This window comes from Triticum dicoccoides, chromosome 7A, assembly GCF_002162155.2.
Source record: "Triticum dicoccoides isolate Atlit2015 ecotype Zavitan chromosome 7A, WEW_v2.0, whole genome shotgun sequence".
NCBI classification, from domain to species: Eukaryota; Viridiplantae; Streptophyta; class Magnoliopsida; order Poales; family Poaceae; genus Triticum; species Triticum dicoccoides.
Window position 1 is genome coordinate 696078742 of NC_041392.1, and position 23266 is coordinate 696102007.

Below are 23266 nucleotides of genomic sequence, written 5' to 3' on the forward strand. Positions count from 1 at the left end.
TAAGATGACAATCTGGACATGAGAGAGGACCCTCTAATTGTCCCCATATGTCTAGACTATCTGCAAACCCTCACACACATCCCTTATGTGAGACAATATGAGGGTGTTCATGCAGTCCACCCCATACCACTTTATCTCTTGCTTTATTCTTTCTTCTCTCTCTTCATGCATATCAATCATATGCATGTGACCAAATAAATTAAGAAACATGATTGGCGTGCAAGGACAAATGAGATTCAATGCGGACAGCCCGGACACTGTCTAGGCATGTCCGTGGACAAATGAGGGGCCGAATTAGTCCAGTTGGAGACGGCCTAAGACCCCAAGCCTTTCTCACAATATCAAATGAATGCAATATGGAAATATATTCCACAATGGATATAATGGTATTAAATTTGATATCGTAAATATTCGTATTCCTTCTATAAATTTGGCCAAGCTTTCGAAAGTTTGACCCAGGACAAACCTAGCATACAAAGTAAAAAAAATAACGGAGGGAGGGAGTATATAAGAAGAAGAAAAATCCACGGCAGGCATATTACATTTCTTTTACTGTCTTTTGGCCTGTGTCTTGCTGTCAAATTTGCTTTCAAGTTTCCCGCAAAAAAAAAATTGTTTTCAAGTTTGAAGGCAAGGCTTCCGCTCCCATTGCGAAGGTGCTAGATGTGATCGAAGTCAGCAGGGATGGGTTGATGGATGGATGGATGGATGGAGAGGCGGTGGGACGGTGACCGGCCGGCCGGGAGCCGTGGAAGCGACGAGAAGGCGGTTCCTGCCGCCGTCGCGTAGCGGGTCGCGTGTGGGAACAGTGGACTCCTTTGGATCCTCGCGGGCCTTGCAGGTCGAAATGGAACCTTTGGATGCTCACCGGCTAGTGGCTACGGTGGCTGCCGTGAGCCCGTGACCAAACCACACAAGAAGCCGCAGCCTCAAATGCTTCCTCAGTTAAACTCCCTTCCCGCTTAATTCCAAGTAGCTCATGTCAGTTTGACAATCACAGTAAAAAAAACGTACCACATCACAGGTCCATTTGCACGTCACGTCCAGCTAAGCTGACAAGGTACGCTAGCTAGCTCTGTCAGCTCAAAGGGACGAGACGAGCACCACAAAAGAGGTGGCATCGCCGGTTACGCCAAGGAGCCGTGCACCGGCCACGAGTGTGGGCAAGAGCGAGAACCCTGAGCCACAGGTCAGAGCGGCGAGGCCCACGGAAGAAGGAGAAAGCTGCGAGGCCCTGCCACTGGCCGGCGCGGTCGGCCTCCAGCCCCTCCGGCGGACTCACCGGCACCGTCGGCTCCGCTCTGCACGTGAACACGGGCAGAGTAGTAGAGTAGAGTAGCGTAGCATACTGGACAAGAGCACCGAGCAACCGTCCAACCAGCGCAGTAGCACAAGTGCGCAGCCGAGCGAGCGAGTGACCCGACACCGGCCCAGGCCGTGCGACGGAGACCGGCGGTCCAGCCGGAGCCGCGGAGGCAGCGAGAACGCCCTCGCGTCGCCGTCGGCCGCCGCGCGACAACAGTGCGGTGGACTCCTTTCCTCCCTCGTGGCCTGTCTTGGATGCTGTCCTACAAGTACCACTACTACTTCCTCCGAATCTCCGATGCATCTGCTTGAGCGACAGCTTGTACAGGACGGAGGAAGTACTACCAGCGATAGATGGTCGACAGGCGAGCGCGGGAAAACGAGATCCATGGAGGACTACGACGGGTAGAACGGCCGGGGCGATCGTCGGCCAGCACTGCCTCAAGAGCGCCGGCTCTGCACGTGACCACGGGGCAGAGAAGAGTAGGGTAGCATAGTGTGGGCAAGAGCACCGAGGAACTGTCCAAGTACTGGCGTACAAGTGTGACCTGACACCGAATGTGTGTAGCCAAAGATTACGCACGGAGGGAGGGGCCGTAAACGGAAAGCAGGATTGACTACTCCTACTGCACAGTTTGACTTCAGGCTTCAGCAGCTGAGGATGCTCTGGACTTCAGAAACCGGCTCCAAATCAAAGGATACATCACCTGGAGCAATTCAGACATTTTTTGCAGCACTGCCTCCACAGCTAAATACGCTACGCTCCCTGTCAAAACCCGGAAATCACCCAGAACTATCTGTGCCAAACACACAGCCAGGTGACACACCTGACGGTGTGCAAGTGTGTAGCCAAGTGAGTGGCTTGACAGAGTTTGAGCTCCCCAAAGATTCCACGGACGGGTCAGACAGACACAGCTACTGCATAGGTTGCGTTCAGGCTTCCGCAACTGAGAAGTAAGGTAAGGCGTTTTTTGACACTGTCATATATAGACTATAAACGATCTTATAAAAATTTACAGTGGTAATAGAATTTGGGAGCGGCACCACCTTGCTGCTTATGTATATTCTGCAAAGCCAAATGATACATCCAAAGCACCTCAAAATTCAGACTCTTGCCATAGGCTAACAACTGTACAGCCGAATGCGACTTTCATAATAACTTTGTAAGAATGCGAGGAAAACTAGTTCTGTTCTGTGCCATTGTGCGGCACTATCTCATCTTCTTCACAAGTAAATATGCTACGCTCCCCTGTCAAAACTTGGCAATCACCCGACATATCTGCCACAGAACACGCAACAACACAGCTCTATGAACAAGCACCTTGGTCACCATCATCTCATCTCCCGAACTGGGCGCTCTCTATGCGGGCGGCGAGCGTGCCCAGCAGCTTCTGGTCGGATTTCGGGTCGGTCTCCGCGACCACGGCGAGGAAGCCGTGGGCCTCCTCGTACCGCTTGGCTCTGCAGTAGCTGTCCACCACCCGCTTGTAGGTCAGCTCCATGGGCCTCAGCTTGCGCTGGATCATGTACCCAACCACCTCCCTCGCCTCCGCGAACATCTCCCGGCTCGCGTACCCTCCGACCAGCGTGTGGTAGGTGATCACGCAGGGGGCCACGCCGTCGGCGATCATGTCCGACAGCACCCTCTGGGCCTCCTTGATCAGCCCCTCCTTGCAGAACCCGTTGATGACCGTGTTGTAAGACACCACGTCGGGTTTGAGCTGCTGCTGCTGCTGGGACTGGGAGGTCCTGAGCCGCTTCAGGATCTTCTCGGCCTCCCAGGGCTCGTTGCTCTTGGCATACATGTCCATCAGGCTGTTGTAGGTGATCAGGTCCGGGCTCAGCCCGGACTGCTCGATCGACTCAAACATCTCCATCGCCTTGCTGTACATTCCGTTCTTCGCATATATTGACAACATGGAGTTGAGGATGACGAGGTCCGGCTTGTGGCCCCGGGCCTTCACCTCCTGGAACGCCCTCTCGATCCCATCCAGCCGCCGACACTTGAAGTTGGCGATCACAAGTGTTCTCAAGATGACCCAGCTCGGGAAGATGGTACCTTGGTAGACTTCCCTCTCGATGGCCTCGATCCCCGCGGCATTGCCCCCCTTTGCGTGGCACTGGAGCAGCAGCGAGTATGACATGTCGTTTGGCTTGAAACCCTCGCTCTTCATCTTGCTTACGATGGAACACGCAGCGGTCCAATCCCCTTGGCGAGACAGCACGTTCAGCAACGCATTGTATGTGGTGAGGCAAGGGGCGAAGCCGGCGGCGGTCATTTCATCATACATCTTGAATGCGTTGGCCCTTGAACCACACCGGCCATAAGCACATATCAGTGTGTTGTAGGTGTCTCGGCACAGCTCAACCCTGCAGGACTTCATCCCCTCGAGCACCCGAGTGACATAGCTCTCCATGCCTCGCTTCCCGCAGACCGCCAGCAGCGTGTTCCATGTCACCCGGTTCGGCGTGCATCCGCTCCTCGACATCTCCCCGAGCATCTCTAGCATCGCCGGGAACCTTGATTTCTTCCCCAGCATGCCGAGGACAAGATTGTAGGTGTTTGTGTATGGGACGAACCCATTCTTCTTCATCCGGTCGAACAGGGCGAGCGCCTCGTCCACCTTCCCGGCATTCCCGTACGCCGTCATTATGGTGTTGTAGGTGAACGTGTTGGGCAGCAACCCCTTGCCGATCATCGTGTCGAGACATTTGGCAGCCTCCTGGTAGAATCCAGCCCTGGCATATGACCCAGCAAGCTCATTGTAGGTGACGGCATCAGGCTTGCAGCCGGCGTCTTCCATCTCCTTGATCACTCGCAGAGCCTCCGTGTAGTTCCCGGCCTTGCCAAAGACCTGCAGGAGGGCATTGTAGGTGACGACGCACGGGGTGTGGCCGCGGGCCTTGAGGTCCTCGAAGAAGGCGACGGCCTCGTCGACGAGGCCGTCCCGGCCCGCGGCGGCGATGACGGTGCTGGCGGTGAACCCGTCGGGCTCGACCCCCGCGGCCCTCATCTCGTCGAGCAGCGCGACGACGCGCGGCCAGGAGCGGCCCATGCGGCCGTAGACGTCGAGCACGACGTTGTAGGTGACGCGGGTGGGCGCCACGCCCTCGCGCCGGAGCTCGTCGAAGAGCCGGAGCGCGCGGTCGTAGCGGCCCTCGCGGGAGAGCGCGTGGAGCACGGTGGTGTAGGCGCGGACGTCGAGCCGGGCGCCGGGCGGGAGCGGCATTTCGTCGAGCAGCGCGCAGACGGCGTCGTGGCGGCCCTCGCGGCCGAGGGCCCGCACGACCATCTCGAGCGGCGCGGCGCCCTCGGCGGCCCCCTCGGCGCGCGCCCAGCGGAGGAGCGCCAGCGCCCACTCCCAGTGGCCGGAGAGCTCGAGCGCCTTGAGGAGGGACGGCAGGTCGGCGGCGCGGAGGAGGTCGTCGCGGCGTGAGGCGAGGAAGGCCGGGAGGGCCGGGAGCGGCGTGGCGGAGAGCTCGAGCACCAGCGCCTGCGCGGCCGGGGAGAGGAAGGAGCTCGACGGGGTCGGGGTCGGGTGGTGGTGTTGGTGGTGCGGCGCCTGCTGGTGGGTCCGGCGCGGGACGGGGGACGGGGCCGGGGCCGGCGCGGCGGTGAGGTGGAGGAGGAAGGAGTCGAGCGGGAGCGAGGAGGGGGCCTGCGGCGGCGGGGAGGCCGGGAGGAGCGTCTGCTGGGACGGGGGCGCCCGCTTCTTGGGGCCCGGCGGGAGGGTGGGCTTGTTCGGGAACACCCCGCGGCCGGTGGCCTCCATCGCCGGCGCCGCAATTGGCTGCGGCGAGCTCGGGAAGCAGCCGTACGGATGGGAGTGTGTCAGTCAGGGGAGATGGGGTTTTGGGGATACGGTGGCGGCAGCGGGTGGACGGGGATTGGCAGCAAAGGATGACGATGACACGAACGGCATCTGCCACGGCCACTCTGCCAGCAGCGACGTCCTCCCGCCTGCCGTTTCGCTCGGAATATCTGTCTACCTACCTGCGCCTGATCGCCACCACTTGGTCTGAGTCTGAACTACTACGGGCGCGTCAAGAGATGGTCTTTACTCTATCAGTATCAACTGACAGAGCAAACCCAAGCTAAAAACAGCATATGAGACCGTGTCAGGAAACAACTGAACCAAAAGAGTTTTTCACACAAGAAACAGGGAACTGAATTCCGATGATTTACAGTCAGTGCAGCCTATGCCATGATGCATGTACTAGCACATTTTAGTCGACTAAAAACCACCTGGTTATACTACTAGTGACATGGCAGGCATGTTGTCCTTTCCCTTCTCCCTCTAAACACCTAAATAACCCATGTCCAGCAGGCATACGTCTCTACAGGAGTAAACACTGAAATTCCATGGCAGTGTTGTGGCCTGTGCCCTGTCAGTTCATCATCGTCCCATACTGCATATTTCTTGCCACCATCCACCTTCAGAGGCGATTCCAAGCCTGAATGGTAACGAGAAATATGCACAGTCAGGATCAACGGTAACAAGGTCCTCGTCCCGCGTGAAGCTAGTTTGCAGAAGTATACCATGAACAGGATCCAGGACAAGTCACTTGGCCTTCCTCAGCCTCCCAGCAGGCCTCCTCTCTGGGACACAGTCTGGATCTTGCTTGTCCATCGTTATCGGCGTGGTTTGCTCTAGCAGGTTGACCTCTGCTTTGACCGTGGCGTCGCCGAGTCTGCGGCGTGTGCCCATGGCAGGCGAATCTGCGGCTCTCGGAGTGGTCCTCGGAGAGTTGGATTGCTTTCTTCTGCGGTTCTTGGAGCCGTTTTGTAGCTGCAAGCTGAAATGGACAATAATATTAGCTTACTTCCCCTGGTGACCTCTTAACATCACATATACCAAACGGGAGCTAATGGCAGAAATTGCAGTTCAAAAAATGGAGGTGGCTCCTTACGAATGAGGCATTGCTGAATTGCTGATACAGTAAAAAAAAAATGGTGATGAAATCTGGCTATCCTAATAAGCACCGTATCAGCTGACAACTTTGCATGATAGCAACTGCAAGCATAAATTTCGATCCAACAAATAATAGAACGGTCTAGATGAAAATACCAAGTTTTAATGACAAAGAACAGTCACCACAATAATGAAATAGGTGAGGTGCAATATGGCATACCTAGGTGTGGCCTCAATATCCCCCATGAACATTAATTTTGAGACAGAATCTGAGTCATCATATGCAGCATCTGCGCAACAGCAACCAACAGCATCAGATGTTAGGCTCATTACTAATCAGCAGACATAGCAAATCAAAGTTCACAAACCCTTATGCTTTTGGTGTGACAAGTCCATCATCTTCTGCTCAAACGAACTAAGACCATCCAAAGGTTCCAACTTCAAAGGAAAGCCGTTCTTCAGATCCTATGATAAAGGTAGACATTACCATTCATGTCAGCACACATTACTACATTTGTTATTTGACTGATACAAAAGAAAGACACCCAAGAAAATCAATTGTTTAGAGGGGTTCTAGTACCTTATTTGGCACTGCCGGAGGTTTGCTAGGGACATCCAATTTTTCATTAGCTCTTTCAACTTTCGAGACAATGTTAGAATGCGCTAAGTTGTTTGCCCCAAGAAGGGGAACATCTGACAACAGTTTATTGCCTTCTCCTGAAAAAACTTCAAACACATATTATCAGAATTGAAACTTTTGTAATAAATTGTAACCGATGAAGAAATATGTACACAGGTAACTGTAAATGATTAGTAATACAAAAGCTTAATGGCACTTCTCAAGGAATTGCAGAAGCTCTTTTGTAATCTATACCTGGACGATTTCTAACAACATCAACTTTCTTAAATTTTGTGATGTGTATCGGATTTCCATCAGCCTTTGTCCTGACTCTTCGAAGGTCCTCGGGAATATCCCACACAACAGAGTACCTTCGTTTGAAAGCCTGCAGTGCAGTGTTCCCTTAGACAAACAGGGGTGGCATATAACCGAATGGGCTTGAGAGTTGAGATACCATACACATGACAAATTAATTTCCCTACAAGCAAAGAGCACTCACAGGCTGAATATTGTCAGCTTTATCGTTGAAAAGGCTACGATTGGCAGGAGTTAACATTGGAACTGTGTCGGCAGCAGCACTATTATCAAAACCATGGCCATGGATTCGAAAGTTTGATGTTGAAGGCAAGGACACATTTGGACTAAATGAAGAATATCCAAGGGTTGGTTGGTTGTCAGCCTTCCAACTGATCGGAAGAGCAATCTCACCATCAGCAATTCCACCTGAATCTGGATCCACAACCCGCTCTTGAATTATCTTTATTAGTGTACTGCACTCAGACCTAACATTAAAATTAAGGATTTCTATCAGTAGTGTAGTTTAAATCTTCAGCAATGAACAGACATTAGTTTGTCCAGAATAGAGGTATATGTTATACGATAAAGGAGTTTCCAGTCACAACTTTTGGTTGCTATTATCACAGGATGCAGGCTGGACTAACAGTTTAACATAGCATAACCAATTCTTGAGGGTAAACATTTCAGCAACTTTCAAAATAGTTAGAAAATCATTTTTTCTGAGAAAACACAAAAGCTTTGTGCGTTGATGCATTGATGAGACAAATAGTTATTTACAAGCCTATGGATAGGCAAGTACACAAGATAATTATGAAACTAAGGAAAAAATTAACACCAATTCAATTGTACATCACAATCCAACATGTATCCTGATGTTCATCACCACTTCCCAAAATGAAATATACAATATGTGTATGTAAATAATGTTTCATGCGCTAATTGCTTGCCCTGAAGCATTATTAATGGTGTACAGAACTACACATTGTGTATGTGTAATCAGTATACATACAAGTTTTGAGAGCTAGGCACAGGTAGTCTTAGATCTATTGTTTACACGAATGCCAAGACAGGAGAAAAGAGGTACTCTGGAAACACACTGGGACAGTTCGGATGAGGAATCACCTCATTCATCGTTGGGTGATCCCTCAAAATTGGTGGGGTGACCTAATCCCTCACTTATGCTTATGAAGGACGAGCTAGTGATGCACCAACCCATTCCATTCTTCAAACAAGGGCGCTAGGGTTGCATGGTCAATTCACAACGGTCAAACCAAACAAGAGTGCATTAACTAAAATAAAAGAAAGACTGCACTTCATTTTGTTTCATCAGTGTGAAACAAAGTACAAACAAAGCCCCATGTTTAAATATATATTCAGAAATAAGAATAGCCGTATGCTGGCACCACAAGGCAAAATGCAAATTAAACAGTACTTTCCAGGTGGACATCAATGGAAGTAAACAAGAGATATATAATACCTTGAGTAGGTTTCCTGCATAAGCAACTGCATTATGGCATCTTTCGGCTCAATTTCTGAGACAATTGCTAGGGATCCCTGCGTATAGCCTTTCAGGTCAGTCTCCTCACTCTAGAAAAAGCAACAACAAAAAATGACGCAATGGAAAGTCCTTAGATAACTGAGGAATCACTCCTAGAAGTGATAAATGGTTGTTCAGAAAATAATGGGACTGTAATTGGTAAGATAAAAATTACAAGGGTTGTGGGATACCTGGTTTAACTGATTGTTTTTCGATGGGACACGCACAGAATCATCAAAATCTGTGAAATACAAGAAATCGCCAGGTAGGCACATCAAATAATGTATTCACATGAGTTGCTGAATATAATGCCAACTAAGTTAGAGAACACTTTATTTACAGGAAAAATAACTAGCACAGAGTACTTGGGAATTTGCCTGAAAATCTTATGGAATAAACACAAAAGATGCAAGTGCGAAAATATGTTGTTCAGAGCTGAGAAAGTAATAAGCACCAAAGGGGGGAAATAAGGTGTATCTTCAGAAAATAGAAAATAATGGAGAAAAACTCTGAATGCTAACTCATTTAGGTAATTCTCTTTTAAATCACATTTTTTAAATTCTGTCAGAATGCTAGAAGATTATGCAATAATATGCGGAAACTAAGAGGCTTCAAAACTATGCGACAGATGATGACATTTGATGGCTTCAACATTCTGCAGTAGTATTTTGGATGAGTATGGCCTTTCAGGACCAACTTATTATTATTGGTAAACAATGAAAGGCCTCCAAATATGCAGGCATCCAAATAAACGCTTAGCACAGGGATATATGGGTTATGCATAAACTGGTCTTCTAAACTACTAGTTAATTAGTGACTTAGTGTCGGTGCACTAAAGTTCACGTCCCAATGCCAGTTTTTATATTAGTGAACACTGATTGACTTTTATTAGGGAGCATTGCGAACAGAGTTGAAACGCAACTAGCATGGCCGAAAGGCAAAACGACTGAATGATCGAACATTTCCTTCTACACAGATATGAAACATGGAAGCGTGGAGAATCAGATTTCCCGTTCTGTAATCCCTAGTGTGGACCGCTCCACGAACTTATCGTGTAACACATTAATGACTGGAAATGAGAACTCGTTTGGTTTCACTCATGTTTGGTTGTGATTTCTGCGAGATTATGACGGAAACTGGTCCAAACACTGAGCTACGCAGAAATTTTGGACAGAAATTGATGCGGCACGGCATCCATGGCCCTGAGGGCGCCAACTTGGAATTCGTAATTTGAGGAGTGGGGTTCGCCATAGAAGACACTCGAACAGGGTTGGAAAATGCACTAGCATGGCCAAAACAACTGAGGAATCAAATATTTTCCTCTATTAAGTATCGAAGCACGAACCATCTATTCCCTAAAAAAAACATGAACCATCAGATTTCCCATCCTGCAATGCCAACTAAGTTGGAGAACACTTTATTTACAGGGGGAAAAACTAGCACGGACCGAACACAATAGGTCAATAGTACTTAGGAATTTGCATGAAATTCTTATGGAATAAACACAAAACATGCAAGTGCAAAAATATACTGAACAGAGCTGAGAAAGTACTAGGTACCAAAGCGGAAAGTGAGGTGTATCTTCTGAAAATAGTAAAGGATGGAGAAAAAAAGTGGGTGCTAACTCATTTGGGAAATCTCTTTTCAATCACATTTTTCAAAATTTGTCAAAATTGAGAACAGAATGCTAGAAGATTATGCAATAAATATGGGAAAACTAAGAGGCTTCAAAACTATGAGACAGATGACATTTGATGGCTTCAACATTATGCAGTAGTATTTTGGATTAGAGCTATGAACACTGACATGACCTTTCAGAACCTATTATTGGCAAACACTGAAAGGACTTCAAAAAATACATGCGTGCAAATGAAAGGTTAGCACAGGAATCTATGGGTTATACATAAACTGGTCTTCTAAACCAGTTAATTAGTGACTTAGTGCCAGTGCACTTAAGCTCACGACCCGATGCCATTTTTTATAATAGTGAACACTGATTGACTTTTATCAGGGAGCATCGCAAACGGAGTTGAAAATGCACTAGCACGACCGAAAGGCGAAACAACTGAGCAATCGAACATTTACGTCACCGCATATATGAAACATGGAAGCACGAAGCATCAGATTCCCCATTCTATAATCCCTGGTGTGAACTGCTACACGAACTTACCGTGCAAGAGATTAAGGATAGGAAATGTGAAATCATTTGGTTTCACTCCTATTTCGTAGGGATTTCTGTGAGATCACGACGGAGACTAGACCAAACATCGAGCTACGCAGAAATTTTGGACGGAAATTGAAGCGGCACGGCGTCCACGGCCCCGAGGGCGGCAACTCGGAATTCGTAATTTGAGGAGGGGGATTCGCCATGGAAGACACTCGAACAGGGTTGGAAAATGCACTAGCATGGCCGAAACAGCCGAGGAATCAAACATTTGCCGCTATATGAAGTATGGAAGCGCGAAGCATCAGATTCCCCGTCCTGTAATTCCTATCCGGAACGCTCGGCGAACTCATCGTTCGAGAGATTGATGACTGTAAACGCGAAATCAACCATTTCGCTCGCAGCAATGCCTGCGGTATCACGGCGAATAACCGGCCCAAGCATCGGGTCACGCGGAAAATTCGGCGGAAATCAATGCCGTACGGGAACCGCGGCGCGGAAGGCGGCAACACGGAATTCGTAATTCGAGGAGGAGGGAGGGTTCGCATACCAGCGCCGGCGCCGCCGTGGAGGCCCTCGCCGCGCGCGCGGGGATGCCGGAGCGAGGTCGGGGAGGAGGCGGCGGACCCGCCCGACGCGGCGGGGCCGGAGCCGCGCGGGGAGGAGGAGGGGGAGGGGCCGAGCACGGAGGCGAGGAGCCGGCCGGCGCCGGAGACGAGGCCCGCTAGCCAGCCGCTGGGCGGGGGCGGGGGCGGCTGGGGCGGAGGGGTGGCGCCCCCGGACGGCGACGGGCGCGGGTCGCCGCCCGCGGCGGATGACTCCATGGGCGGGACGCGGGCGAGGAGGAGAAGGGGAGCGGGGAAGGTGGGAGTGGAGGGAAGGTGGAAAATAGAACGGGAACCCGGGAGTAAACCGGGCCGGCGGTTCCGGGTCGCGCACACGTTCGTGGGTGCCGTTCGTTTCGTTTGGTGTGTGGCGGGTTTTGGGGCGGTGCGGTTTCGGAAACGCTCCGGATTTGGGGGCCCACGTGCCAGTGGGCGTGTTACGCATTTGAATAACCAAAAGGATATTCCCCTAGCTCCCAGGGCCTATTTGGATAACCACGACATTTTTGCATTCCGTGGGTGCTTGGCTCAAGCCCATTGGAGCCTGGTTGAAGAAATACGAGCTTTGTACCATGTTGTGCATCGTGTTTGATTGCCACAAAGGCTCAGGCACTGTGCACGAGAGCATGAACACGAGCATGGCATTTGGTTGCATGTGTTGTGATCTTCGGATGCAACGTTCGGTTGTTTTGCGTGTGCGCTCTAGTGATGCTCAATCTCACCTCTGGTTCACATAATGAACTTACCTCACACCACTACACTTAAACAATTTTATCTACCACCTCGACAGACTTTTCTGATATACCCTAGACCCACATTAAGAAGCACATCAGCAGCAGCTAGGCCGCTATGCTCCTGCTCTTGCTTCGTGCTTCCATCCGTGATTTCACTTCATCTTATGACTGTTTTTTTTTTCTTTCTAATCTAAACATCTCCCCTTCTGATTTTAAGAGGATGGGGCCGGGCCGTATTTTGTTCCAATCAAATTAAACCACGTACGCGGAAGTACGGATGGGCGCATGCGAGGGGAGCAGGCAAGTCTCGTCCCTAAGGCGCGGATAGCACCGCACGCCGGCCACAAGTAGTAATCTAATACCCCTAAAAGAAATATACTATCCGATATCCCGGCCTCCATGTTTAGTTTGGTGTTGAATAAATTTGGCTTTTACCCCTAAAAAAATTAGACATCCTTAAAAAAGACAGTAGTAATCTGATCGCTAATTAATGGCCTGAGAGATCCTTAAAAAAAGTTGGCCTGAGACAGTACCGATCGTTCGCAAAAACAAAGGCGCGGCCGAGGACCGGTGGCCGCCGGCATCGGCACGACGCAGGGAGGCACGGCAGCAACAACCAGCAGGTGAGAGCATCTCCAGCCGTGCTCCCAAGAAGGCCCCCCAGGCAATTTTTCGGTTGCCGGCGCCAAAACAATGGCGCAGTCGCGCCCCTAAGGGCTCAGTTTTCGCCGGCTCGGGCCGAAATTGGCGCCGGCGGACCCAACCCGAACCTGGCGCGTTGGGGTCGCTCGGGGGCGCTGGGCGAATCGTTTTTGGCGCGAAGAGCCGCGGGCCAGCCGCGTCAGTGACTCGACTCTCTTCTCGCCGCTTCGTCGTCCTTATCGCCTCGTTTCCCGTGGCGAATCAATGTCAAAACTGTGCGTGCTGCCGCGCCGGTCAGCCTCCATTGATGCCTCACGGGCGGCGCAGTGAAGGCCGGGCGACGCGCGTCCCCTCGGCCGTCACGCCATCACGCCACGCGTAACGCGCCGACCAAGCCTACCACGCGGCGTCTCCGCCTATATAAGCTGACCGCCAGCGCGCCGGAGACATGCACAGATACTCCACGCCGACGCGCCCATTTCTCCCCCTTCCTCTTCTCGCCGTCTCCAGTTGAGAAGAATGGCCGAGCGCTTTCCAGGCGATGGCACGGCAGCGAATGGCTTCGGGCGCCGCCATCTTCACGAGGACGAGGCTCGCCTCCTTTTCGAGGCCGAGTACCCGGTCCCGCCGAACATGCGGGTGCCCGGGGCTTGGAGGATCAGCGCCGGCGGTGTGCCGGTGCCACCGCCACCCACCAGGGCGGCGAGGCGTGCGGAGATCACACGTATCCGCGCGTCCTTGCCGCGGGCGGCGAGGGAGGGGCCACGAAACGTCCCCGACAGCTCGCTCTGGGAGCCCTACTTCCGCCGCCGTTACGCCGAGCAGCTCGAGGTCACCAACGGCGTCGTGCCCTCCAGCAGGCTCAACTCCGAGGGCTGTCACCGGTGGTGGGGCGTGCCCGGTCGCACGTTGGAGGCCGTCCTCGAGTACATCGAGGGCGGCAACACGTCGCGCCTCGAGTACCCCGCTCCCCCATCCTTCTCATGCCGTCGTGGAAGCTCCTGGACGCCGAAGCGCATGGAGCGGCCCGGGGCGTCCTCCTCCTCGCCCGGCCGCTCGTCGGGCTCTCCCTGCCTCCGCCCCGTCAAGCCGGAGCCCCAGGACACGCCTGTCAGCGCGCGTACCCGCAACTCCGGCGTCCGCATCGGCGACTCCGCCCCCCCACCGGCCGCTTCGTCCTCGTTGAGCCCAAGCCGGAGCCCGGCGTCCCCGCAGAGTACGAGGAGATAGCCCCGCGCGGCTTTTCCGATGAGGACGCCCTGCAGTGGGCGCGGGATGACTACCTCCGCGACGAGATGGTCCGGCAGTGCCGGGCCCTGGAGGAGATCGCCGCCCGCAAGCGTGGGCGCGAGGACGAGCACGGCATCATCGTCCTCGACAGCGACGACGACGATGACGCCCCCGGACCGTCCAACCCGCCGCGCCAACCGGGGAAGGGATGCAGCAGGGACGGCAGCGGCGGAGGCGGGGACGCCGCCGCCGCCGCTGCCGCCGCCGACGACGGCGGCGACTACACGCGCTTCTACCGCCTCCTCGGCATGTAGAACTATAAAGGCGGGCGGCGGGGAGCGGCGAGGTGCGGCGATGGAGACGGCAGGGGCATCCCGTACTAGTTTTTTTTTCTTTTTTTGTAAAATATGTTTAACTTTGAACGAACTCGCCAATGTTTGCATTAAATTTGAGCCGTGTTTGCACTGACTTTTTCAAAAAAATGTGGGCGCTGCGACTGGGGGGCATCATGCCCCCAGTGCGCGGTTTAGCGCCGGTGCGCCCCCAGGGGGCGATTTTTAGCCCCTCCTGGGGGGCCAACGGCTCGAGATGCTCTGAGTGGGCATGCACACTGCCGTGCTCGGGTGAAGCGCTAAATCGACTTAATCAAATCAATCTTTAAATAATCAAGAGAGCCTCATCGTTCAGGACATGTGCTAGCTCGCTGGCTGCCACTTTTTTTTTACAATCTTCATAACTAGATCGGGAACGCGCCTTGGTGCAAGGGTGCCGATCCAATCAATATGGCCAAGCAGTGAAAGATTAAACCATATGATGCATTAGTAGGAAGGCAAGATCAAACTGCATGATGCATTAATAGGAAAGCAAGTTTAGCACATGTAATAGGACAACTTAATCAAAGTGGTGCTACTTGCCGAACCCCAACTTCCACGTGTGTGTGTGTAAGGATGGAAATGTAGAGACTACATCAGGATGGAAATGTATCAAGGAATTAATCGGAAAAAGTTCAATGATCAAACCTCTAATATAACTCTTTTTTGATTAACATCTGATATTACTCAATATATCTCAGGATGGAAATATATCTAAAAGTTGCCCCTATCTACATGCCATGGGCGCATTTGTTATACAATGTGACATGAAATACCTAAGCAAGGTTTGGTATGATAAAAACCAAAATCAGGCCATAGTATTAGTCCCAGATAACTTTTCTACACTGTTTTTCATACTGCATAGTAAACTACATGGTTGGCTGTTAGATATATAACTTTGTCCCGCCTTCATCCGATTTGCTTGATATATAACTTCCACTCCTTCATTTGATTTGCTTGCATGCTGCGACACATGGATCTGCTAAAGGAAATATCGTGTTACGAAAACTATTCAAATAGTGTCTCATGGATAGCGAGAAAATAGTTTGGTCTATATGAAGGAGAATCACTTTGGATAATATTCAGTGATCTGCATACACTGTAGCCTCTTTAACATAAAAGAATATAAAAGATAAAATTAAAATTATTTTATCTTAGTATTCTACATGGCACCCAGAAAACATAATAGGCCTACTATATATAGATATCCTCCAAGATTTTCCTTAGGCACAAAATTGTGATGAATGGAAGTAGAGGGATCTCATCTTATTATATGCCTAATTATTTAACACTGACAAACGTTTCGAAAATGATGATTTTGTTTTGGCATATAAAGAAATTGAAGTTCATAATATATAAAATCAAATCAATATAAATTAGTATTGCAACCATGGATGCAATCCTCTAGTTGATCTCATTCTAAAGTTAGAACAGACCAATAAAATCAGATACTGCAACCATGAATCTCCTCTAGTGAATGCACTGACTGTCACTACACTAGTAGAAAACGGAGCTTTAAAACCGGTTCGTAAGGGCCTTTAGTGCCGGTTCCATAACCGGCACTAATTGGTGGGCACTAAAGCCCCCCCCCCCCTTTAGTACCGGTTCGGCACGAACCGGCGCTAAAGTGCCACCACGTGGCGTGAGCTCGCGCCCACCAACCGGTACTAAAGGTTTCTTTTTTGAATTTTTTTTGAAAATTTTGGATTTTTTTTTGATTTTTAATTTTTCTGAATTATTTGGTGATTTAGTCTCTAATCACCTCTCTTAACTGCTCAAGTGTGGATCACTCATTCCAAATCATCTAACTTCCCGACCGGTCACCCATCCCTCTCACTATTCCAGCCCAAGCACGCTTAACTTTCAGGTTCTATTCTCCTTCGTTTCCAAGTCTGCACTTGTTGTTTTCCTGACAATAGTAAGATGCCAATCCTATTAACTCTCAGGAGTTTAGCTTGAGCATGAAATCACACATTTCACTGTTTGAGTTTGAAACTATTATTCTAAAAAAATAGTAATTATTTAGTAACACTAATATTTCTTGAATAACTTTGACCATAGTTTGACCAGATTTGACCAAAATTTAAAAAATTGAAATAATTATTTAGTAACACTAATATTCTTGAATAATTATGTAGTAACATTAATACTTCTTGAATAACTAGTTTGACCAGATTTAACAAAAAAAATTAAAAAAATTTTAAAAAAACTTAAATTTGACCATATCTTTTTTCCTTTTGGAATTTGAGGATTCTAAAAAATTGCAAACAAGCCGTAGGCGGTCTCCATCGGATGCGGATTTTCGTGCTGAATTTTTTGATATATTATACGTTTTTTCTGACATCGTATGCAAAAGTTATAGCCGTTTTACATTTTCCCTACACTTTTTGCAAAACATGTCCAAATTTAAGTTTTCAAATTTTCCTAACTAGTAGATGTAGTAATATAACTACCTCTCGAAGGATTTTATTTTTTGAAGTTTTTATCATTTTCTTTTGATTTTTTCAGAACTGAAATGGCGACACACGAGGGGGGGGGGTAGAGTTTGAAAATTGCCCTATAGTGCCGGTTTGTGTCACAAACCGGTACTATAGGCCAGACCCCTTTAGTACCGGTTCGTGGCACAAACCGGTACTAAAGGTTAGCCCTTTAGTACCGGTTTGTGACACGAACCGGTACTAAAGGTGATCGTGGGGCCCCGGCCTGATGCCAGCCTGCCATCACCCCTTTAGTACCGGTTCGTGGCACGAACCGGTACTAAAGGTTCAACACGAACCGGCATTAATGCATAGCCGTTCGAACTGGCACTAATGGTACCATTAGTGCCGGCTCAAATTCAAACTGGCACTAATGTGCTTCACGTTTGACCCTTTTTCTACTAGTGCTATAAGTATGACAATGTAAGGTTTAGCATTATCTGTTGGTCATGAATCAAACATACTCTGCATGAAGGAAATATGCCCTAGAGGCAACAATAAAGTTATTATTTATTTCCTTATTTCATGATAAATGTTTATTATTCATGCTAGAATTGTATTAACCGGAAACCTAATACATGTGTGAATACATAGACAAACAGAGTGTCACTAGTATGCCTCTACTTGACTAGCTTGTTAATCAAAGATGGTTATGTTTCCTAACCATGGACAAAGAGTTGTTATTTGATTAACATGATCACATCATTAGTTGAATGATCTGATTGACATGACCCATTTCATTAGCTTAGCACCCGATCGTTTAGTATGTTGCTATTGCTTTCTTCATGACTTATACATGTTCCTATGACTATGAGATTATGCAACTCCCGTTTGTCGGAGGAACACTTTGTGTGCTACCAAACGTCACAACGTAACTGGGTGATTATAAAGGAGCTCTACAGGTGTCTCCAAAGGTACATGTTGGGTTGGCGTATTTCGAGATTAGGATTTGTCACTCCGAATGTCGGAGAGGTATCTCTGGGCCCTCTCGGTAATACACATCACATAAGCTTTGCAAGCCTTGCAACTAATGTGTTAGTTGTGAGATGATGTATTATGGAACGAGTAAAGAGACTTGCTGGTAACGAGATTGAACTAGGTATTGGATACCGACGATCGAATCTCGGGCAAGTAACATACCGATGACAAAGGGAACAACGTATGTAGTTATGCGGTCTGACCGATAAAGAGCTTCGTAGAATATGTAGGAGCCAATATGGGCATCCAGGTCCCGCTATTGGTTATTGACCGGAGACGTGTCTCAGTCATGTCTACATTGTTCTCGAACCGTAGGGTCCGCACGCTTAAAGTTACGATGACAGTTTCATTATGAGTTTATGTATTTTGATGTACCGAAGGTTGTTCGGAGTCCCGGATGTGATCACGGACATGACGAGGAGTCTCGAAATGGTCGAGACATACAGATCGATATATTGGAAGCCTATATTTGGACATCAGAATCGTTCCGGGTGAAATCGGCATTTTACCGGAGTACCGGGGGGTTACCGGAACCCCCCGAGGGGTTATTGGGCCTACATGGGCCTTGAGGGAGAAGAGAGAAGGAGGCAGGAGGTGGCCGCGCGCCCCTCCCCTTCCTAGTCCGAATAGGACAAGGGAAGGGGGGCGGCGCCCCCCCCTTTCCTTCCCCTCTTCCTCCTCTTTCCCCCCTTCTCCTTCTCCAACAAGGAAAGAAGGGAGTCCTACTCCCGATGGGAGTAGGACTCCCCCCTGGCGCGCCCCTCCTTGGCCGGCCGCCCCCTCCCCTTGGCTCCTTTATATATGGGGGCAAGGGGGCACCCTAGAACAAACAAGTTGATCTTCGTGATCGTTCCTTAGCCGTGTGCGGTGCCCCCCTCCACGATATTACACCTCGATCATATTGTAGCGGTGCTTAGGCAAAGCCCTGCGGCGGATAAACATCAAGATCGTCACCACGCCGTCGTGCTGACGAAAATCCTCCCCGAAGCTTTGCTGGATCGGAGCCCGGGGTGCGTCATCAAGCTATACGTGTGTCAAGAACTCGGAGGTGCCGGAGTAACGGTGCTTGGATCGGTTGGACCGGGAAGACGTACGACTACTTCCTCTACGTTGCATCAACACTTCCGCTTCGGTCTACAAGGGTAAGTAGACAACACTCTCCCCTCTCGTTGCTATGCATCACCATGATCTTGCGTGTTCATAGAATTTTTTTTGAAATTACTACGTTCCCCATCAGTGGTATCAGAGCCTAGGTTTTATGGTTTGATGTTATATGCACGAGTAGAACACAAGTGAGTTGTGGGCGATATAAGTCATACTGCCTACCAGCATGTCATACTTTGGTTCGGCGGTATTGTTGGATGAAGCGGCCCGGACCGACATTACGCGTACGCTTACGCGAGACTGGTTCTACCGCCGTGCTTTGCACACAGGTGGCTGGCGGGTGTCAGTTTCTCCAACTTTAGTTGAACCGAGTGTGGCTACGCCCGGTCCTTGCGAAGGTTAAAACGGCATCAACTTGACAAACTATCGTTGTGGTTTTGATGCGTAGGTAAGATTGGTTCTTGCTTAAGCCCATAGCAGCCACGTAAAACTTGCAACAAACAAAGTAGAGGACGTCTAACTTGTTTTTGCAGGGCATGTTGTGATGTGATATGGTCAAGACATGATGCTAAATTTTATTGTATGAGATGATCATGTTTTGTAACTGAGTTATCGGCAACTGGCAGGAGCCATATGGTTGTCGCTTTATTGTATGCAATGCAATCGCCTTGTAATGCTTTACTTTATCACTAAGTGGTAGCGATAGTCGTAGAAGCATAAGATTGGTGAGACGACAACGATGCTACGATGGAGATCAAGGTGTCGCGCCGGTGACGATGGTGATCATGACGGTGCTTCGGAGATGGAGATCACAAGCACAACATGATGATGGCCATATCATATCACTTATATTGATTGCATGTGATGTTTATCTTTTATGCATCTTATCTTGCTTTGATTGACGGTAGCATTATAAGATGATCTCTCACTAAATTATCAAGAAGTGTTCTCCCTGAGTATGCACCGTTGCCAAAGTTCGTCGTGCCCAGACACCACGTGATGATCGGGTGTGATAAGCTCTACGTCCATCTACAACAGGTGCAAGCCAGTTTTGCACACGCAGAATACTCAGGTTAAACTTGACGAGCCTAGCATATGCAGATATGGCCTCGGAACACGGAGACCGAAAGGTCGAGCGTGAATCATATAGTAGATATGATCAACATAATGATGTTCACCATTGAAAACTAATCCATTTCACGTGATGATCGGTTATGGTTTAGTTGATTTGGATCACGTGATCACTTAGAGGATTAGAGGGATGTATATCTAAGTGGGAATTCTTAAGTAATATGATTAATTGAACTTAAATTTATCATGAACTTAGTCCTGGTAGTATTAGCATATCTATGTTGTAGATCAATAACTCGCGTTGTTGCTTCCCTATGTTTGTTTTGATATGTTCCTAGAGAAAAACTATGTTGAAAGATGTTAGTAGCAATGATGCGGATTGGATCCGTGATATGAGGTTTATCCTCATTGCTGCATAGAAAAATTATGTCCTTGATGCACCGCTAGGTGACAGACCTATTGCAGGAGCAGATGCAGACGTTATGAACGTTTGGCTAGCTCAATATGATGACTACTTGATAGTTTAGTGCACCATGCTTAACGGCTTAGAATCGGGACTTCAAAGACGTTTTGAACGTCATGGACCATATGAGATGTTCCAGGAGTTGAAGTTAATATTTCAAGCAAATACCCGAGTTAAGAGATATGAAGTCTCCAACAAGTTCTATAGCTACAAGATGGAGGAGAATCGCTCAAGCAGTGAGCATGTACTCAGATTGTCTGGGTACTACAATCTCTTGAATCAAGTGGGAGTTAATCTTCCAAATAAGATAGTGATTGACAGAATTCTCTAGTCACCATCACCAAGTTAGTAGAACTTCGTGATGAACTATAGTATGCAAGGGATAACGGAAACTATTCCCAAGCTCTTCGTGATGCTAAAATCAACGAAGGTAGAAATCAAGAAAAACATCAAGTGTTGATGGTAGACAAGACCACTAGTTTCAAGAAAAGGGCAAAAGGAAGAAGGGGAACTTCAAGAAGAACGGCAAGCAAGTTGCTTCTCAAGTGAAGAAACCCAAGTCTGGTCCTAAGCCTGAGACAAAGTGCTTCTACTGCAAAGGGATTGGTCACTGGAAGCGGAACTACCCCAAGTATTTGGTGGATAAGAAAGGATGGCAAAGTAAACAAAGGTATATTTGATATACATGTTATTGATGTGTACTTTACTAGTGTTCATAGCAACCCCTCAGTATTTGGTACTAGTTCAGTTGCTAAGATTAGTAACTCGAAATGAGAGTTGCAGAATAAACAAAGACTAGTTAAGGGAGAAGTGACGATGTGTATTGGAAGTGGTTCCAAGATTGATATGATCATCATCGCACACTCCTTATACTTTCGGGATTAATGTTGAACCTAAATAAGTGTTATTTGGTGTTTGCATTGAGCATAAATATGATTTGATCATGTTTATTGCAATACGGTTATTCATTTAAGTTAGAGAACAATTGTTGTTCTGTTTACATGAATAAAACCTTCTATTGTCATACACACCAACGAAAATGGTTTGTTGGATCTCGATTGTAATGATACACATATTCATAATATTGAAGCCAAAAGATGCAAAGTTAATAATGATAGTGCAACTTGTTTGTGGCACTGCCGTTTAGGTCATATTGGTGTAAAGCGCATGAAGAAACTCCATGCTGATGGGATTTTGGAATCACTTGATTATGAATCACTTGATGCTTGCGAACCATGTCTCTTGGGCAAGATGACTAAAACGCCGTTCTCCGGAACAATGGAGCAAGCAACAGATTTGTTGGAAATCATACATAATGATATATGTGGTCCGATGAATATTAAGGCTTGCATCAGGTATCATTATTTTCTGACCTTCACAGATGATTTGAGCAGATATGGGGATATCTACTTGATGAAACATAAGTTTGAAACATTTGAACAGTTCAAAGAATTTCAGAGTGAAGTGGAAAATCATCATGACAAGAAAATAAAAGTTTCTACGATATGATCGCAGAGGTAAAATATTTGAGTTACGAGTTTGGCCTTCAATTAAAACAACGTGAAATAGTTTCACTACTCACGCCACCTGGAACACCATAGTGTAGTGGTGTGTCCGAACGTCATAACCATACTTTATTAGATATAGTGCGATCTATGATGTCTCTTACCGATCTACCACTATCGTTTTGGGGTTATGCATTAGAGACAGCTGCATTCACGTTAAATAGGGCACCATCTAAATCCGTTGAGACGACACCATGTGAACTATGGTTTGGCAAGAAACCTAAGCTTTCGTTTCCTAAAGCTTGGAGTTGCGATGCTTATGTGAAAAAGTTTCATCTCGATAAGCTCAAACTCAAATCGGAGAAATATGTCTTCATAGGATACCCAAAGGAGACAGTTGGGTACACCTTCTATCACATATCCAAAGGCAAGACATTCGTTGCTGAGAATGGATACTTTCTAGAGAAGGAGTTTCTCTCGAAAGAAGTGAGTGGGAGGAAAGTAGAAAACTTGATAAGGTAATTGTACCTTCTCCCTTATTGGAAAATAGTTCATCACAGAAATCTGTTCCTGTGACTACTACACCAATTAGTGAGGAAACTAATGATGATGATCATGTAACTTCAGATCAAGTTACTACCGAATCTCGTAGGTAAACTAGAGTGAGATCCGCACCAGAGTGGTACGGTAATCCTATTCTAGAGGTCATGTTACTTGACCATGACAAACCTACGAACTATGAGGAAGCGATGATGAGCCCAGATTCCGATAAATGGCTTGAGGCCATGAAATCTGAGATAGGATCCATGTATGAGAACAAAGTGTGGACTTTGGTGAACTTGCCCGAGGATCGGCAAGCCATTGATAATAAATGGATCTTCAAGAGGAAGACAGACACGGATAGTAGTGTTACTATCTACAAAGCTAGAATTGTCGCAAAAGGTTTTCGACAAGTTCAAGGTGTTGACTACGATGAGAGTTTCTCACTCGTATCTATGCTTAAGTATATCCGAATCATGTTAGCAATTGCCGCATTTTATGAAATCTGGCAAATGGATAAACAAAACTGCATTCCTTAATGGGTTTATTAAAGAAGAGTTGTATGTGATGCAACAAGATGGTTTTGTCAATCCTAAAGGTGCTAACTAAATATGCAAGCTCAAGCGATCCATTTATGGACTGGTGCAAGCATCTCGGAGTTGGAATATACGCTTTGATAAGTTGATCAAAGCATATAGTTTTATACAGACT

General features: G+C 48.1%; 2 protein-coding genes across 2 annotated transcripts; both read right to left on the reverse strand.

Moving 5' to 3' along the window:
- Positions 1-2308: 2308 nt before the first annotated feature.
- On the reverse strand, positions 2309-5159 carry LOC119330272 (pentatricopeptide repeat-containing protein 10, chloroplastic-like). The gene has a single exon (XM_037603382.1). The coding sequence runs from the start codon at positions 5076-5078 to the stop codon at positions 2643-2645; it is 2436 nt and encodes an 811-aa protein (XP_037459279.1). The 5' UTR covers positions 5079-5159; the 3' UTR covers positions 2309-2642.
- Positions 5160-5424: 265 nt separating this feature from the next.
- Positions 5425-13392, reverse strand: LOC119333922. The gene is made up of 11 exons (XM_037606637.1): positions 13247-13392; positions 11386-11570; positions 8863-8912; positions 8612-8721; positions 7337-7619; positions 7093-7222; positions 6799-6944; positions 6587-6683; positions 6439-6508; positions 5846-6102; positions 5425-5760 (listed from the first exon to the last, which is right to left on the reverse strand). Exons 1-10 carry the CDS (start codon positions 13390-13392, stop codon positions 5868-5870), a joined length of 1452 nt encoding a protein of 483 aa, XP_037462534.1. The 3' UTR covers positions 5425-5760; positions 5846-5867.
- Between the last annotated feature and the right edge of the window lie 9874 nt (positions 13393-23266).